The sequence below is a fragment of the Octopus bimaculoides genome, chromosome 18 (assembly GCF_001194135.2).
Source record: "Octopus bimaculoides isolate UCB-OBI-ISO-001 chromosome 18, ASM119413v2, whole genome shotgun sequence".
Classification (NCBI taxonomy): Eukaryota; Metazoa; Mollusca; class Cephalopoda; order Octopoda; family Octopodidae; genus Octopus; species Octopus bimaculoides.
This window is the reverse complement of record NC_068998.1, coordinates 2,739,668-2,759,861: the sequence shown is the minus strand read 5'-3', so window position 1 is coordinate 2,759,861 and position 20,194 is coordinate 2,739,668. Positions and strand designations below refer to the sequence as shown.

The 20,194-nt window shown below is 36.3% G+C and overlaps 1 protein-coding gene across 18 annotated transcripts in view; it reads left to right on the top strand.

Moving 5' to 3' along the window:
* LOC106871531 (guanine nucleotide exchange factor DBS) overlaps positions 1-20,194 on the top strand; it is a 180,952-nt gene that overhangs the window by 75,039 nt on the left and 85,719 nt on the right. For all 18 annotated transcript variants that reach the window (XR_008265927.1, XM_052974317.1, XM_052974323.1 and 15 more), the window contains 3 exons: positions 1,224-1,313; positions 6,848-6,962; positions 17,017-17,107. Coding sequence is in view for 17 of the 18 variants with exons in the window: in XM_052974317.1 (XP_052830277.1) it covers positions 1,224-1,313; positions 6,848-6,962; positions 17,017-17,107 (296 nt within the window). In the remaining variant the exon portion in view is untranslated. The remainder of the gene's footprint in view (positions 1-1,223; positions 1,314-6,847; positions 6,963-17,016; positions 17,108-20,194) is intronic.

The window sequence follows — 20,194 nt, the reverse complement described above, 5'->3', positions numbered from 1 at the left end:
ATGATGATATATATTATAAAAAATATGTTAATATAAAATAGCAAAGGAGTGAAGCCTGAATTTTGAATAGATGAATAATCTCTATCAAATACACACACACACACACACATACATACATACAAACATATATATATATATATATATATATATATATATATATATATGAGGCTTTCAGTGTAGAGATGTAATCAAATCAGTTCCTATACAATAGAAGAAAAGGAAGGAATAAATCAAATTGTGTCTATATGTATGTGTGTGTGTGTGTGTGTGTGTGCATGTGTCTAAATGTAGGCCTGTGTACATGTCTGTCTGTGTGTGTGTCTCGGTATGGAGTCTTTTAGTTTTGGTCTTTTGTTAGTAAGACAGAGAGGACATTATCAATGGCTGAAATTAATGAAGCGAGTTATCGGACGTCGACAGAAACTGATAATGGTGTATCAATACATTTTATAACACATTATATTTCCTCCTCCACACACACACGTGTGTGTGTGTATACATGTGTATATATTTATATGCACATACGTGTATATATTTATGCATTATGTATGTTAACATGCATTATATATACGGGTGTATATATAATTTATAAACACACTGCCCTTCTATTCTTTAAACTGCACTGATGGATGGAGTTCAATCAATCATTCTTGTTCCCATGTGTTTATGTACAAGTTGTATTATTATTGTTGTTGTTTTTATTATTATTATTATTGCTATTACTGTTGCTATTGTTGTCGTTTGATGTGTTGCCCCTGGGAAGCCCTGATCAAACAGACGTGTGTAATCTAAGCCATTCTAGGACTTCCCCGTCCCATGTGCCTGTGATTTAGACTGAGCAAAAGATTGTTTATCTTTAACCCCAAGTCAACCTTACTGAAGCAGGTTTATGAGTAAAGGCATTCCACTCATGACCATCTCATCTTTTTTATTTATTGATTGAAAACAGGTGAGGGTTGGTGACAGAAAGAGCATCCAGCTATAGAAAAATCTGCCTCAACAAATTTCATCTAACTCATGCAAGCATGGAAAAGTGGATGTTAGAAACAATGAAGAGGGGAGGGAGGAGGAGAAGAAAGAATTGCAAACCTAATGAATATTTCTGGTAAAAACAAAGTAAAAAAAAACAAAAAACAGGGGAAACAACTGCAACATTTAAATTGATTAAAAATAGAATGTCTATCAATTTACTGATTAATTTTTTTTTCTGTTTGTTTTTGCAGGCTATGTAATGGGTGAAATGGATCTAGATTGTTCTTTTACTGTATTGGACGTTGCAGAGGTTCTACAGTCGAAATATGCCTTCATCACAGGTAAACTTCTTCTCTTTCTATACTTACCTCCTTCTTCCTTATCTTTGTTTATCTTAGAATACTATTTTGGTGGTTGTAGTTGTAGCATACATGTTGTAATATGTTGTATTTGTATGCTAATCTATAACTTCTTACCACTATTGAATGCTATCTAGTGTCCGCAAGTCAAACCACTGTCCAGCCAAATCTCTGTTGACAATAGAACTGTGGTGGACATTTTATTCTTGTACAGTGGCCAGTTCCATTATCAGGTGGAGTTAACCCTAAGACCATGTGATGATCAGGTCCATTAATTATTGTGCTGGTGCCATGTAAAAAAAAGTACCCAGTACATTCTGTAAAGTGGTCGGCATTAGGAAGGGCATCAGGCAATAGAATCCTTGCCAAAAACATTGGAGCATAGTGCAGTTCCTGTCAAACCATTCATCCCATTCCAACATGGAAGATGGATGCAAAATGACGGTGATGATAGTCGAGTCCATTATGTGATGCTCATGTCCACTACGATATGATGGTCAAATCCATTACAATGGCTAAGTCCATTATAATGCAACAGCCATATCCATTATGATATGAGGCCAAACCTGTGATCACATGACATCCAAATTATCCTAAGTCCACACCCCCATTATCACATGATGGTCAAGTTCATCATTACACGATGGTCAATCAAGTCCATTGTTATTGTACAGCGGTCAAGGCTGTCGTCATCGACACACTTCAGCAGCTGCACAAAGGAAGAGATATAAAGCTGTGATAATGTATGATACATAATTAAAATGTTTGATTCGTTAAGCTGTAATACAGAGAAGCCATGCTCTAATAATCATGGATCAGTGCCAAATGGAACAAGATTCCCGTAAAGTGTCCATCCAGACACACAGACAGTCTCTGCTATTGGAATTTTTGCAGAAACATGTTTGCTCCTTGTTATCTTTTCTCTTTTATGTGTTTGAGTCATTAGACTGTGGCCATGCTGGGGCACCATCTTCAAACAAATCAAACCTCAGCACTTTTGTTTAAAGTCTGGTACTTATTCTGTTGGTCTCATTTGCTGAACCGTTAGGTTATGGGGATGTAAATAAACCAGTACTAGTTGCCAAGGGAAAGCGCACACACACACACACACACATGTGTGTATATATATATATATATATATTATATTATATGTGTGTGTGAAGACATATGGCTCGGTGTGTGCCTTTGTCTTGACATTGTGATGGTTGTCAATGAGGTTAAAATAGAAATTACCTTTGAATGCCCTAGCAGCCTATCCAGGAGAGAGGTTCACCTCTCGTTCATTTAGTTCTCGACCATTTTTTTACCTCTGGACCCCTTTGTTTCAATCCCTATTATATTTTATGATTAAATATTATTAGGAATTGTATAAAAAATTGTTAAAATATTTTGTGTATTTGTAGGAATATTAGCAATTTATTGCACATAAGCTTTAACAAAATTTCATATGAACCCCAAAAGGTCATACAGACCCCGAAGGATCTATGGACCGTGGTTTTGAACCACTGATTTAAATAATCCAGCAACTAGATTAAATCATTAACTCTATAAACATCTGAAATTTATGAAAGGATTAACCTTTTTATTTTAATTAATTTAATCTCTCATTACATCGTGTTTGTGTATGTAATTATTGTTTTAATATGTATGGTCTGAAAACAAAACGAAGCTAATAATCATAGTTAATTGATTTGTCATCAAGGACAGAGTTTTACAGTAAAATTACTTTATAGATCTACTAATCGTTAATACTAATATCAATAATCATTAATCTTTAACGAAAACAACAATTAAGTTTTTTTGTTTTTTTTAAATATAAAACATAAGGGAAAGGAAAGAAAAATTAAACAAAATTTTTTTTTTTTTTTCAATTGAAGAAATTAGAAAACTAGTTTTGATAGTTGTCACCATCATCATCATCATCATCATCGTCCTCGTTGCCTTCCTCCTCCTCATCACATTGGTGGTCATTACACTCATCCTCCTCATCATTGTTATTTGTGTCATCATCACCTACACCATCATCACCACCACCAGCACCACCACCACCACCACCAGTAACAACTGTGTTTTGAAAGCTTATCCTTGCTGGCTGAGAGATACTTAGACAGGTTTGTTGTCTGGCTGGCTGGCTGGCTGGCTAGTTGGTTTGTTGGCCAGCTGTCTGCCTGCCTGAGTGTCTGTCTGTCTGGCTGACCAGCTGACCTCTCTGTTTGGGCTCTGCTCCAAATTGGCACAATACCAGTCTAAAGGTACCTAGGTCAGTTTTGATTGCATAACAGGTGTGTGGAGTGGTATTAGGGGGTGGAGGTGGTGGTGGCAAGTGGGGGAGGAAGTTAGCTGTAGTGGAGGTGGTGGTGTTGGGTGTGGTGGTAGTGGTTGTCATAGGTTGGTGCTGTTTAGCCCCCAGGTTAGTCCTAATTGCATAACAGGTATGCTAGGGTGTAATCTATGTCATTGTTGTTTAGGCTGAGGTGATCCCTCATTGGACAGGCCCACAACCCTTAAACATTCCTGCCATGACCATCCTGTATTTTATCAAGACACGGTCCATCAAGGGCTACATCGTCTGATGTGTCCTTCATTCTTTATTTCGTAGCTTTGAGATTTTGATGATGTAATTGTTTGTTTTTAGAATGACATTGTAGGGCATGTGTGAGAGGCCAAATCTGGCCAGTTTGATAATAAAACACGCAGAATATTTGGGTCAGATATGGCCTGTTTAGAGGAAGCTGTTATTTCTAGCACTTTAATTAACCACATATAAGTTTCCCTCATTGTGATGTGTTGTTGGGAAGTCCATCCTGTCTTGGAGTTTCTCTAATTAGAGTAACGAAGAGGGTGGGGGGTAACAACAGCTTTTGTGGTCATCACCTGCTGGTGGTGGTGTTTTATTTTTCTTTTGTGACCATTGACTATTTTTTGAAAGCAAACAAAAGAAAAAATATTTAATTATTTAAAGTCCATTTTAATATTAATTTTTTTGTTTTTTTTTTGTTTTTTGATTAATCCTAGTAATTGTTGCTGATGTGAGGGGGGTTGGGGGGGTTATTGTCCATTGGATCAAATAGCTTCCCCTTACATACACCCCCCACACCCTCATCATTGCTAGTGTTCATCATCAAGTATACATGCTCTCTCTCTCTCTCTCTCTCTCTCCCTTTCTCTCTCTCTCCCACTTTCTCCCTCTCTCTTTCTATCTCTCTCCCTTTCTTTCTCTCTCCCTTTCTTTCTCTCTCCCTGTCTCTCTCTCTCCCCCTTCTCTCTCTCTTTCTCTCTTTCCCTTTCGCTCTCTCCCCCTTTCACTCTCTTTCTCTCTTTCCCTTTCTTTCTCTCTCCCTTTCTTTCTCTCTCCCTTTCTTTTTCTCTTCCTTTCTCTCTCTCCCCCTTTCACTCTCTTTCTCTCTCTCCTCCTTTCCCTCTCTCTCTCTCTCTCTGCTCATGTTGAAATCTCAACTAAGGAGACTGGACAAATATGAAATTATGTCCCTCACTCAAAGACATAATGTGCCACTGTATCTTGGAATTGAACCCATGACTCTACAGTTGTGAGCTCAACACCTTAACTACGAAGTCGTATGATGGAACGGGATGAATGGTTTGACAGGATCTGATGAGTCCATGAACTGCACTATGCTCCAATGTTTTTGGCAAGGATTCTATTGCCTGATGCCCTTCTTAATGCCGACCACTCATGACCTTAAGATTATGAGCCCAGTACCCTAACCACTGAACCACTTGCCTTCACCAATGATGATGAGAATGGCGACAAGGTCTGAATCACCGACAACAATCGTAACAACAACTGCAGCAGCTCAGTCTATAATTTTAACAAATTGTTGTGCATCAGTCGACCAAAACAAACAAGATTTTACAAACATAAAATCCTGGCCACATCATTGCTTTTACGTTTTTTGTTTCTTATTTTCCAAAACAGAAATTTTAAAAAAACAGTTTTAATAAAACATTTTAAAACTATTACAATGATGAAACAACATGTAGAATGGGTATTTATTGAAAATATATTTGAAAACATTTTTTTTGTTTTGATTCCAGTGAAATTGTAATTGTGAAGAAATTGGTAGGTAAGATACAAACGAGATGGACAGAAATTCTGTAGAATATCGTTGTTTGTTATTTAGAAGTGAAAAAGAAAAAACAAATTAACAATTATGGGAAAGTTGAGTTTAAGATGAAAGATTTCAGATTTATCTATATATATCTATCAACCTAATGATGTGTATGAGTGTGTATATATACATGTATATATGTATATATATATATATATATATATATATATATACACACACAAAAGATGGAATGAACAGGCTTTAATCACTACACACAAACACATACACACATGCATATATGATAGCTTAAATATGCACATGTATTTGTAGGTGTTAGCAGATCTAGCTATTTGTCGCTCTATCTGTAGTTATATAGGTCCCCACAAATATATACACACATGAATTTATACACATTTAGTTATGAACATATTCAAGCACATTTAGAAATACAGACATGCATATACATGTATACAAGCACACACACACATATGCGTAGATACACATACACCCAAGTGTATACTTATATATATACACATGAAACAGCACATGTTTATATGTGGCTGTTTTGATGTAGGTTGTGAAACTTATAATTTAGCAACAATTTATGAAAAAGTTTCAAAAAAAGACAAACAAAACAACTAAGTTTTCTTTTAGACAGGAATGTAACCAATGTTAATTAACGATGAAGCAAAGAATTATGGCAGGGTTTATGTCTATGAACCGATTATAGTCAGGATGGTAGGTGAGGGGGTGACTCAGCAGAATCATGAATAATAATAATAATCTTTTCTACTAAAGGCACAAGGCCTAAAATTTGAGGGAGGGGACCAGTTGAGTACATTGACCCAGTACGCGACTGGTACTTATTTAATCAATCCCAGAATTTGAACTCGCAACGTAGCGACAGATAAAATACCATTAAACAACTTGCTTGATGTGCTAACAATTTCTGCCTGCTCCTTAATAAAAATAATAATAATAAAAATAATAATAATAATAATAATAAAAATAATAATAATAATAATAATAATAGTCCTTGAAATCATTGGAGTGGGTGGAGATAGTTGGTTATATCAACCCCAGTGTTTAACTGGTACATATTTTGTCGACCCCAAAATCCTTTCTACTGTAGTCACAAGGCCTGAAGTTTCAGAGGAAGTTGACCAGTTAATTACATTGACCCCTGGGTTCCACTGGTACTCAAAACGATGAAAGGCAAAGTCAACCTCAGTGGAATTTGGAATCGGAACATAAAGAGGAACGAAATGCCACTAACCGTTTTGTCTGGCTTGTGCTAACAATTCTACCAGTTTAACGCCTTAACTATTCCTCAATTATTAAACGTTTTGTTACACTAAATTTGTTTTTCCTTTATTTTTTTATCTACCTTGAGTTGTATCATTTATCTCCCCTTTCTTTGTCTCTTTCACCCTTTTTCCCCACCAGGTGGCAAGGCTCGCAACGGAGCACCGATTCTCACATTTCCCGATGTCCCTGGGATACCAGAAATCACAGATGAACAATATAAGAAGGTGATGATTTACCTCTGTACCATTCCGGCGTAAGTAATATTTCTTCTGCTCACCAATTTCTCATAAATATTTACCTTTTTTTTTTTTTTTGTCAAAAATGCAAAAATAGTTTTAACGGATTACCAGTCCTTAAGCATTCAGATTACTCTGTCAAATCTAATCCTTATTTAATCACATAGTTTTGAATTAATCATGCATTATCTCGTAACTTTCAGATTTCAATGATGTGATTGTTTATTTTTTATAATGACACTGTTGGGTAGGTGTGAGAGGTCAGATCTGGCTGGTTTGAGCATAAAACAAGTATTTTGAGCTGGATTTGGCCAGATTGAATACTAAAAGGTTAAATCTTTATATCAGGTGAGATTTGTGTGTGTGTGTGTGTGTGTAAAATAAAAATTTAGTTTCCATTTAAGTAGTATTATTTCTTAAAACCCTTAATATAGAAAAATGCTGTTTTAATTGTATAAAGAGTTAATTTAAAATCTACATTTGAATATCACATTAAATTACTAAATATATACACTGTTAGAAGGCATGCTGCAATAGAATTGTCTGAGATAAGCATACTAAGTGTATGCACATCATTTATCTCAGACAGTTGTACAGCATCATGCCTTTTAATGGTGTATATAATTTTAGTATGAAACACAGACGGCAATCTTAATATAGAATGGTCCTTCATCTGAGATGAAAATATAGTTTTAACAGACCTTTTCTTTGTAAAGTGAATCTTTGTCATTCAATGGTGAGGTTTTAGGTATTTAATCAACTTAGTTATGTACTTCTGAATTAATGTCCAAGTGGTCGAGTATCCCACAGACCTGTGTACCATATTCTTGCTGGTTACCTGACGTCATAGATTCTTCCTCAGTTCTGCTGCTACTGCTGCTGCCACTGCTACTACTGCTGTTGGCCAGCATTCTGGACGTTGATGTTTTATTATTCATTCAATCATAGTTTTATTGAAGCAATTTTTACAGTGAGGATTTAGATGGATCAAGGAGTTAGAATTCCACAACATATTTCTATGGCAACATCTTTGCAAATGATTCTTCAATCATTTTGGCCATAATTTTAAAATTCCATCTTATCTGATTTCCAGAACAATCTGTTAGCAGACAAATGTTATTGTTTTATATTATTTTATCTCAGATTTTGTTTATTTCTTTAAGCAGTTTTACTCATGAAGTTTTACATTATTTCGTGACTCATTAGTTGGAGAATTCGCTTTGTTGTTGCTGCTGCTGCTGCTGTTGTTGTTTAGACTCAGGCTCAGGTCAGTCTTTGATGGACCAATTCTTTGAACGAAGGCAATCAAAGTTAGCTCTTTGTGACTTTGGTCCACGACCCAGTTTCAATTCCTGGTTGTCACCCTACCACCCACCTCATTTATATTACTGCTGTCTTTGAACAAGGTATGAGTGTCACACATTGTTGTTCCCCCTTTTTGTAATCGAAAACCTTGGACCCTTAACAAATCATATTTTACAAATAGCTAAACCCCACAGGACCATCAAGCTAATGAGTAAACCTCTACATGGTAATGATTGCCTCATTTCATTACTTTTTTTTCAGACAATGTATGTAGGATTATATTATCCAATGTGTCCTTCCCTCCTGTGGGTGATTAAAGATATTTGGCTGCTATTTCTAATAGTCCAAGTGACAACATAGAGGACCTGACCCCTCACTGCTGGAATTTTGAATTTAAAAACTAATGTTGTTGTTATTAACATTGGACCCTTTCTCAGGGTCCCTAAACCCTAGTTTATATCCTCAAACTAGGGTACAATGGAGCCGCTTTAATGGAGCTGGATCAGATTTTGTCTTCTTGCTGGAATGTTGCAGGAAAGAACTCCAAAGTGATTCTTAACTGAGACAACTGGTAGAACACCTAAGGGTGGACCAAGAGTGAGATGCTGAGATAACATCCCTCGTCCCATTTGCTCATGCTTAGGAATCCAGCCAGAAAGGGCAAAGATGGTTGCTTCTGATAGGGGCCTGAGAATTCTACCCCCACGAACTTCCCAGGAATAGTGGGCAAAGGAAATGGGTGGACGGATGGCTAGTTACTGCTGTTATATTGTGTTTCAGTCTCTGGCTCTTAAAAAAACAACGCACAAACACTTTGAAAAAACAAAGCAAAACCAGATGTCTATTAAGAAAAACACAATCAAAATGAAATTGTGTGTCTTGTGTTTTGTTTTGTTTTGTTTTTTTCCTACTGTTGACTCAGCAAAACGATGATGATCGATGTCGTATTCGGTGGAGAGATGTGTTTATCATTTGATGGCTTTTTTTTCCAAACAGAATCACCAGCCAGAAACAGAAAGCAAATATAATGGAAAATAAAATAATATAAAACAGCAAAAAGAAAAATGGCTGATTGTATAGTTTTTTTTTTCTTTTAACTTGGCCTTGTTTTATTTACATATTTGTAAATATTCTTTGATTGGAGATGAAATAATTGGTCATTCTGGATAGATATAAGAAGGAATAAAGGGTGAACAGGAGCAAAAAGGAAAAAAGACCACATTGTGCTTATATGTAGAATATGAGGAATAAATATCCATTCTGTTGATGATTGTAATAATAATAATAATAATAATAATAATAATAACAAGAATGGTGGTGGTGGTAGTGAGGAGGTAGAGGTGGATGATAATAATGGCAGTAAAGGTTCATGGTTCAGCTGGCAGTTCAGCCATGACCATCCCATCTTGTTTTCTGGCATAATGTATTGAGGACTGAATTATGTACATTGACTCATTTGTAAGAAGGTAGGATGAAATTTGAAGGAAACCAGATGGAAGGACATTTAGTTGATGTCATCCTAGATACAGGGGCTGGACAAAATATTAGAAACACCTTAAAATTTCAAACATGTGTGTGTACATACATATATACATACATGGTATTCAAAGATTATGCAAATAGATCAAACATATTTACAGGCTAGTGTGTAGAGTTTGGTATTTGGGTATCTATGTTGTAATTATAACATTGATCTCATGCCGTCATTTCGAGATGACATCTGGCTTAATGTTATTCCAAATAGATTTGGTGATAGTGTATGAAGATTCTTTGTCTTGTCATGGATGATGGCCAAATTAGTTTGGATCAGCATCCACCAGCATCCACCCACTTATCTATACGAAATGATAGTATCAGCTTTAATAGTAAAGTTAAATGACAATATAAACACAGGCAATTAAGATATATAAATAAATGTGTGTGTGTGCACAACACGTATATACACGTATGTGTGTAAATATATGTGTATGCATATATATATATATATCCTAATATAATAATAAGCATCGTGTTTTTATATATTTGTATATATATATATTTGTCCAGCATCACGCCTGATGCGAAGGAGGAGAGAAAGTAGTAATTCAGTGAAGGAGAAGTAGTGAGAGTAATAGCCCTGACTGAAAGGGAGTGAGAGAAAGTAATAGCAATGAGAGAAAGGAAGGGATATTAGATGAATAAGGAAGGAAGGGGTGAAAAAAAAATCAGTGTTTCAACCCTGTGTGAGTATATATGTGTATGTGTGTGTGTGTGTACAAGGGAAGTGTGTGAATGTTTGTATGTGTGATTATTATGGACCTTATTTTGTACCTTATTTATATATAAAATACTACAGTTAGCTGTCATTATTGACAGGACGGGGTCAGCTAGTGTGTGTATATATATATATATATATATATATATATATATATACGTACACACACAAATATTAACATGTATATATATGTGTGTGTGTATATATATAAGTATGCATGAATGTGTGTATACATTCAGACACCCTCTCCTTTATCTTTGTGTTTGTATATACATATATCTGTTTGTCTATCTATATACACCAATTTCTTTTGGCAAACATTTTCAAATTCTTCCTTTGTTTTTTGTTTTTTTCTTTTTGTTTTCTTCGTTGGGGTTTTTCTCTGACTTCTGCAGGAAATTGAGGTAAGTCGAAGTCCCTGTGGATTCATTTAGAATGTTCTGGCAAAGCTGAGCAATTTCTCTTGTGTTCTTCAAACTAATTTAACATTTGTTTTAGTTTCTGTTTTAATAACAGCAAAATTTTAATTTTTCCTCTATATTATTAGAAAATATTTGAATTTATCAAATAATATTATTAGATAAACTAGAATAGTATTTGTTTAAAAACAATTTTTTTAATGGCTGAAATCTCTTGATTTATTAAATTGCTGTTGTTGTTGTTGTTGTTAGGATTCAGTTTCTTTTTAAATTCAGATGAAAATATCATAAATTTTTTTTTATCTAGTTGGTATATGCATCTGAGGCAGTATTAAATTAAAACAGCCATCTATGTAACATACTAAATGTATATACACCACTGATAGGCCATTTACTATGGCTTTTGTCCTGAGATAACATCTGTTATGGAGTGTTAGAAACACCATCAATATCATCTTGCACCAGTTTACAATGAGTGTTCCAGTTGATCTGCTCAACAGAATAGCCAGTTTGTGAAATTGATGTGCAAGTGGCTGAGTATTCCACAGACACACATACCCTTAACATAGTTCTCAGAAATTCTGCATGACACAGAATGTAACAAGGCTGATCCTTTGATTTACATGTACAACTCATTTTAGCCAGCTGAGTGAACTGGAGGAACATGAAATAAAGTGTCTTACTGAAGGACACAATGCTCCACCCGGAATTGAAATCATGACCTTACGATTATGAGCTGAATCCCCTAACCACTGAGCCATGTACCTTCACACTAATATTTATTGTGTTTTAAACACAGCACATCCATAACAGATGTTACCTCAGGACAAACACTGCAGCAAATGCCCCATCAACAGTGTATATACATTATGATAGCTGGATGGCTATTTTATTTATTCAATTATTTATTATAAAATGCTTTTTTTAAAAAAATAATTAAACTTATTATTCCCTTAGAATTAAATATGAATTTTTTGGTTTCTGAAAAATGTCATTGCTTTAGTTTGGAATTGTTCCTCTTAAGTTTGCAAATTTTTGCATTTTTTGGTAAAGCTTCTTAATGAATGAAAATAGTTAGTGCCAGGAAATGCATGTGAATGTTGAAACCTTGCTTGAACTGCTTTTAAGCTGAAATGTATGTATAAATACAAACCCCTTTAAAAAAAAAAACCTCCTAAAAGGGATTTTAAGGGGCCACTGCTTAGCTCCAGCTTTTTGGTATAAGGTGCATGTGAGATAAATTTTGTCTTGATTGAATGCCTGTCTGTTACACAGCAAACAAAGATTTCTACAAGATTTGGTATTTATTCCTGACAGAAGAATTGAGGTAATGGAGAATTCAATGTTTTGTCCTAAAACACAGTGAAATACCCAAGGTGAATTCAAACTCTTGACCGATGAACATCTAATTCAATACTCTGAAACATCCACTGGACTATCTTTCTTGCACAGCCATTAAGCCAAATTAATTTCCTTGTTGTTTTCTCTTAGGTTTGAACTCAGCACTTCAGGATTATAAAAGTCTTCTGTACACAATGTTCCTGATTCAATTGTCCTAAACAAAATGGCATTAGTTTCTGACTCACCCTCGTATAGAGAAGAAACCCGAGGAAAAGGAACGCATGGGAAGAAGTTGTGAGAGTTGATCTCATGAGATGACAGAGGACTGCAGCGAGTGGAAAGGTGCTGTGTTCAATCCAGGGCTGCAAAATAAAACAAAAACTAACATGGTGACAATATATGCCAGCAGTGACAATATATGTAACAGTAGAAACAAGTTGTAAAGCTCAAAAAAATAAATAATAATGAATAAAGGAACCTACATATGTGTTTCAGTCCTGTCACCTAGTTGATTAGAATTTCCAACCATTTGGAATATCTTGGGTTATTTAATCCCTAATGAGGATATAACCTCCTCGAATCAACTATACACACACACACACACACACACACACACACACACACACTCACTATGTTACAATATATGTATATAATTGTGTGATCATGTGATTGACCAGACTATTAGATGTTGTTATAGCTTTTGAATGATGCCACGCCACTGGATAGGCGAGCACACCAGCATGTTCACATGTTCACCCTGACTGGAAGGCCTGTCCGTCACAGGGTGGTCACCCTTTTACAGCTGACTGGACTGGATCAATGTGAAATGAAGTGTTTTGCTCAAGAACACAACACACTGCTCAGTCTGCAAATTGAACCCTTGGTCTAGTGATCATGAATACAATACCCCAACCACTAGGTCATGTGCTTTTATATCTGTGTGTGTGTGTGTATCATCATCATCATCATCATCGTTTAACGTCCGCTTTCCATGCTAGCATGGGTTGGACGATTTGACTGAGGACTGGTGAAACCGGATGGCAACACCAGGCTCCAGTCTGATTTGGCAGAGTTTCTACAGCTGGATGCCCTTCCTAACGCCAACCACTCAGAGAGTGTAGTGGGTGCTTTTACGTGTCACCCGCACGAAAATGGCCACGCTCGAAATGGTGTCTTTTATGTGCCACCCGCACAAGCCAGTCCAGGGGCACTGGCAACGATCTCGCTCGAAAATCCTACAGGAGCCAGTCAGGCGGTACTGGCAACGGCCACGCTCAAAATGGTGCATCTCATGTGCCACCCGCACAAGAACCAGTCCAGGGGCACTGGCAACGATCTTACTTGGCTTGCCGGGTCTTCTCACGCACAGCCCATTTCCAAAGGTCTGAGAAGACCCGGCATATATATATGTTTTACGTACTATATGTATGTGTAATGTACTATAATAGATGTGATGTTGAATGAAGAATTTTCTTTGTTATAAAATATCTCTTGTAGAGTTTATTTAACCTTTCAGATGTTGATGGTATTTTTTTTTTCCCAATACCATTCCATTCCTCAGACATTTTGAATTTTCTAGCTTCAAAGTTAAAAAATATATTAAAACAAAAAAAAAGGCAGTATTTGATGTGTTTTTTTTCTTCTCTTTCTTCCTTTTTTTGTTTTTGTTGTTATATATTTAGCCCAAGAACATTTTAGACTTCAATTTTAATACGAAATTATTTTCTAATCATATCTGCCGCCGCTTTATAATTTACCAAATTCCGACATTCTCTGTTGTCTCTGTAACAGAGGATATGTTTCTGCTTAATGTTTTTTTGTTTAGTATTTTTAGTATTGTTTTTGAGGGGTTTCTTTTTTTTTTTTAGTTTTTGTAAAATATTCTTATCTTTTTCCACTTTCTTCTGTCAGTAAGAAGCTGTGAAACTATTCCACATCATCTCTTTATCTGAGATGAAAATTGGTACGAGTTGACGGATTCTATTAATATTTCGTCAAGTCTTTCAATAACCAGCAACAAACTGCTTTCTTCTTCTTCTTCTTCTCCTTCTTCTTCTTCTTCTTCTTCTTCTTCTTCTTCTTCTTCTTCTCCTCCTCCTCCTCCTCCTCCTCCTCCTCCTCCTTATTTGGTGTCATTTTCATCTTCATCTCCATCTTTCTCGTCATTGTTGTCTTCATTATTCTCTTCCTCTTCTTCTTTCTTCTTTTTTCCTCCTCCTCCTCCTCCTCCCATTTATTAGACATCTGAAAGGCTTTTGTTTCTCTCAGTGTTTTTTACTTTATTTATTCTTTCTTTCTCTCTTTCTCTTCCCTTCTATAATTCTGTCAATCTAGTTTCTATCATCATCATCGTTTAATGATTTCCTTCCATGCTAGTATGGCTCTCTCCCCCTTTTCCCTCTCTTTCCTCCCCCTCTCTCTCATATCTCCCTCTGCCTTTTGTCTTTGATTCATTCACTCAATCACTCATTCTTTTCTACTTTTGTGTTTCTTTAATCATTCCTCTATTCTCCCATTCTGACCGTTACATTAAATCCACATTGGAACCCAGCTGAGTTAATTTGACGTCATTTATTAAAGATCAATAAACTAAATTAAAAAAAATAAACAAAACAAAAAAAAATCATTTTTCTCCCCACACACCCACCCATTCCCTAAATATATTTTGTTGTTTTTTTTCCCTCTCCTCGTCCATACATAGCATGTGACAGTAGATATAAACGAGATTATTTTGAGGATTAATCTAGGCTGGAACCTGGAACGAATACTTTCCATGTATTTTGAAAGTATTTCATTTTTGATTCTCACTTTCCCATGTCATGCTTATAAAATCAAAAACAGGCCAGTGCCTATGATTTTCAGAAATATATCTTTAGTCGGCCCGAGGCAATAGTAGAAGACACTTGCCCAAGGTGCCACACAGGTAATAACTTGTTACTCAGGTACGTCAATGCTGTGGCTATGATTGGATCTCAGGTTGGCTGCTGACTGTCTCATCCAGCAGCAGTAGTTAATCCATGTTTGGGTTCAAAATACAGGTGGTGGGGAGAGGAGACGAACGCATGGAATATGGACATGAAAGATGGAGAAGAATCGACGAATGGAAATTTATAAATATTAAGGCTAAATGTCACAAAGGTGACATGCATAGGTTTATTAAGGAGGGGGGGGGGGTGAAGTCATATTTCAGTGTCGACTAAACTGATTAAGAGGAAGTGGTGAGTGGAGGTGAGAGGAGCGGTTGAAGACAGAACAGGAAGTGATGTCTGGATTCTGTGAAGGATGGCAACAATACAAGAGAAACTTGATGGCTTCACACTGCGTCAAATGTTTTCTTTGGCATTGCACGTTTCTCTGCTGTTTATCACAGACTTATTAATAGACCTGCCTATTTTCCAGAGGAAACTGTTCGAGTCGTGACGGAACACTCGACAAACTGGTGCCATTCATATTTATTCACTTGCCTAATTAATTCTTGGGAATTAATGGGATTTTTGCTCTCCGTCTTTTCTCAAAGCATCTCACACTGGCTTGTCAAGAGATTGCTCTGCTGAACATGTAATATCCCCTAATGTCTCCAAGCATTAGGGGACACACTTTCAGAGAGTATCAAGAAGTCAGCTCTAAGGAGTTCATTCCACTAAGAGCTAAGCCCCTAAAATAACTTAAAACTCCTGTCTTTTATCTTTTACTTATTTCAGTCATCAGACTACGGCCATGCTGGGGCAACAAAACAATAGCAGTACTTAATTTGCTTTTAAAGCCTGCTACTTATTCTATCAGTCTCTTTTGATAAACCACTAAGTTATGCTTGTCAGGTGGTGGTGGGGGGGGGGACGCAGACACAAAAGCACACACAAATAGAATATATATATATATATATATATATATATATAGGGAGAATTCACAAAAAAACGAAAGACGAAGACAGGTGGTGTAGAAAACAAATAGATGTATTAGTATAACGCTCGGGAAGTAAAAAAGTCTTTTGTGTTTTGAGCCTACGCTCTTCGACAGAAAGGAACACAGAAAGAAAGAAGGAGAGAAAATAAAGAATGTGTGGTGGCTAGCGATCTATCATGGCGAATGAAATATATATAAATCTAAAAATGTATGTATACACAGGGTGTTCAAAAAGTCTCTCCGCAGTAAGTATTTTATTGCAAAATATTTATAAGATGGCATAAGACTACAAAAGAATATATTAGAATTTACAAGACTTTAAAAAACTTTATAAGAGGTGTTGAAAATGTCGTCCTTCATTTTCAATACATAAGTTGACTCTTCTACACATGTTTTGAAATACATCTTGGAGAGTCTGATGCAGTATGGACCATGTGAAGGTTATGATTGTATCTTTTAGGTCATTAATGGTTTTTGGGTGATTCTTGTACACTGATCCTTTACTTGCTCCCCAGAAAAAAAAATGTCTGGTGGTGTTAACTCAGGTGACCTTGGTGGCCAAAGTCCCTTCGAAATAATCCTTTCACCGATAAAAAAATTCACTGTGGAGAAACATTTTGAACACCCTTTGTGTTTGTGTGTATATATATATATATATATATATATATATATATAGTCACATTTGTTTGTGTGTGTATTTGTGCATTAGTATATACACCCTCATGACTATGTAATAACAGCATGAAAGAAACAAAGAGCCCCTTTTTGTGACATGGGGGTCTGTCTCTATGTCTGTCTGTATGTCTACATGTTTCTATATCTCTATATGCCATTTGTTGTTTCTTTCAGGTTGTATGAAGTAGAAAAAGGGTTCGTAATCATTTTAGATAAACGCAATGATGGCTGGGGTACAGTGAAAAGTATATTATTAAAGCTGTCGGTAAGTGTTTCTCGCCAATATCACATTATCATTATTATTATTTATTATTTTTGTAATTTATTGACCCCAAAACAATGAAAGACGAAGTCGACCTCGGCAGAATTTGAACTTGTCACTACATTCTGAGTTCAAATTCTGCTGAGGTCGACTTTGCCCTTCATCTTTTCAGGGTTGATAAATTAAGTACCAGTAAAACACTGGGGTCAATGTAATCTACTAGTCTTCTCCCCTAAAATTTCAGACCTTGTACCTTTAGTAGAAAGAATTATTATTATTATTATTATTATTATTATTATTATTATTATTATCATTAATAATAATAATAATTAAGGTGCCAAGCTGGCAGAATCGTTAGCACACCAGGCAAAATGCTTAACAGTATATCATTCATCTTTACATTTTGAGTTCAAATTCCACCGAGGTCGACTTTACCTTTCATCCTTTCGGGGTTGATGGAATAAGTACCAGTTACACACTGGGGTTGATGTAATCGCCTTATCCCCTCCCCCAAAATTTCAGATCTTGTGCTTGTAATAGAAATTATTATTATTATTATTGTTGTTGTTGTTGCTGTTGTTGATATTGTTTTGTGTTACATTAAAATTTTTAATCTATTACTATGTGGTGCACATCTGCTCCTCATCTCATTAAAATCTTGTGTGTGTGTGTGTACACACATAAACACACACATTACATTCATACACATATACATGTTTGTCACAGCATACACAAATATACTCTTACATATATACGCATATGCACTAAAGTCCCCTTCTTGTATTGTTGCATATTCTTGTTATTTCTAGCAAGTCTTCTGACCACTTAGTGGCTCCTCATTGACTTGCCTTTCTATAGAAATGTCTGTAAGTGTAAATTAAATGTGTTTTCACCAAAACTGATTATCTCATGGGATTTCTTCCTGTGTCACACCTCTTCCAGAAGGTGTCAGGACAGTGTGGGGTGTGGGAGGGGGGCTATTAGGGAGCCTGCTATATATTTCCCTATTAATTATTGTCTAAATGTGTGTGTGTGTGAGTGTATGTTGCGTTAAATAAAATATCTGAATCATGTTTTGTCAACATTAATTTTTAAAGTAATGTTCGCCAGAACTGTCAAACGCACACGTGCACTCACTCAACGCCCCCCCTCCCACATACACACACACACTCATACCCATGCACTCATACACACACTCTCACGTGTGCACACACACATACACCCTTCCTATTTTGCTCTCTTCTCTGAGGATCCAGCTGGGGCAACGGCTCATGTTGGGTGACCACTTACATCACGACCACTGCAGATAAGGAAGTGTCTTGCAGAGATGGAAACTGACTGGGACACTGCTTTAGGGGTTGCTCAGGGTGAACCAAGGAAATACTGACAAATGGTGGATGCAACAGTGCATGTCCCCACCTACAAGGCCTGACCTGCGATAGGTTTGTGTCTTATCCAAGAGGAACCGTGCCTACCATCCATTAAATGCTATGGAAGTAGAGGTCTTCGGAGAGGAGAGCTGGGTTTTGTTATTTGTAACATGAAGGATTTTGTCCTCTTCCAGAAGATCTCTCTGATGTGTGTGTGTGTGTGCATTACCAATAGAGACATTACCCCAACACCACCTCCACAACTTCATCGCATCTGCCACCGTCACCATCAGTAATGTTCAGTCAAGTGGGGAGCCTCTTTCTGGTCTAGACATGCTAGATGGCAGCCACCTCTCCTTCAAAACATAGTCTACGGCCTTGGTGGGTAGGTGCACGTATAAGGAGAGGTAAGATTTCGAATGGTATGGTGGATGGTTGGGTAACAGGGTAGTTGGCTAACCATGTGGACAGGCAGACTGTCAATCAATCAATTGGTCAATCAGTTCAGTTAGTTATGTACATTGATAGATTCATAGTTATATATAATGATACACAAATCAATATGTTTGTGTGTGTGTGTGTGTGTATGATATATATGTGCATGCACACACACACACACACATATACATGCATGCAAGGTCTGATCTATTTAGATAGGTGAGGAAATACATTGACAGTTAGACAGGCAAATTATAGTGTGTGTATGTATGTATATATATATATATACACACACACACACTATGGTTTGCCTGTCTAATAAGTATATATATATATATAACTTAAAATTACAAGGAGGTTCTGTTTCCAAGATGTTACAATCAAATAGTGTATGTGTGTGTGTGTGTGTGTGTGTGTGTGTGTGTGTGTGTGTGTGATGTCTGGAAGGTGATTGATCAATTTCAAACTAAATTGATTGGTCAAAATTCAATCGATTCACACAACTGGTTATGGTGTCCCATGGAATTTAGAAACACAGCCATTACATCATTTTCATTGATTTTTTTTGTTTTCTTTTGGCTGTTTTTGTTTTTACTCAGACCTTTTCTCTTCTCAACTTACAAAATTGTTTGGGATTTTTGCTTTGTTTTTTTCTCTCTTTCTTCCTTTCTTAACCTATTCTCCCCCCCCTCTCTCTCTCTCTCTCTCTCTCTCTCTCTTTCTCTCTCTCTCTTGTCACTAATAATAATAATAATGTCTTAATTGATTTATCCTGACATGTCTAGTAATATGTCTACTGTTGTCATTATTATTATCATTATTATTATCACCATCATCATCATTTATTATTATTATTATTATTATTATTATTATTATTATTATTATTATTATTAAGGGAGTGAACTGGCAGAATTGTTAGCCAGTCTGTCATCACGGTCCAAGTTCAAATGCTGCTGGGGTCGACTTTGCCTTTCATCCTTTTGAGGGTCAGTTAAATAAGTACAAGTTACGCACTGGGGTCGATGTAATCGACTTAACACCCCCACCCCCTAGCTGCCCTTGTGGCAAAAATTTGAAATTATTATTATTATTATTATTATTGGATGTGGTGAGTTGGCAGAATTGTTAGCACGCTGGGAGAAATGCTTAGTGGCATTTCATCTGTCGCTACGTTCTGAGTTCAAATTCAGCTGGGGTTGACTTTGCTTTTCATACCTTTGGGAGTCGATAAAAAAAGAACCAGTTGAACACTGGGGTCAATGTAATAGACTTACCCCTCTCC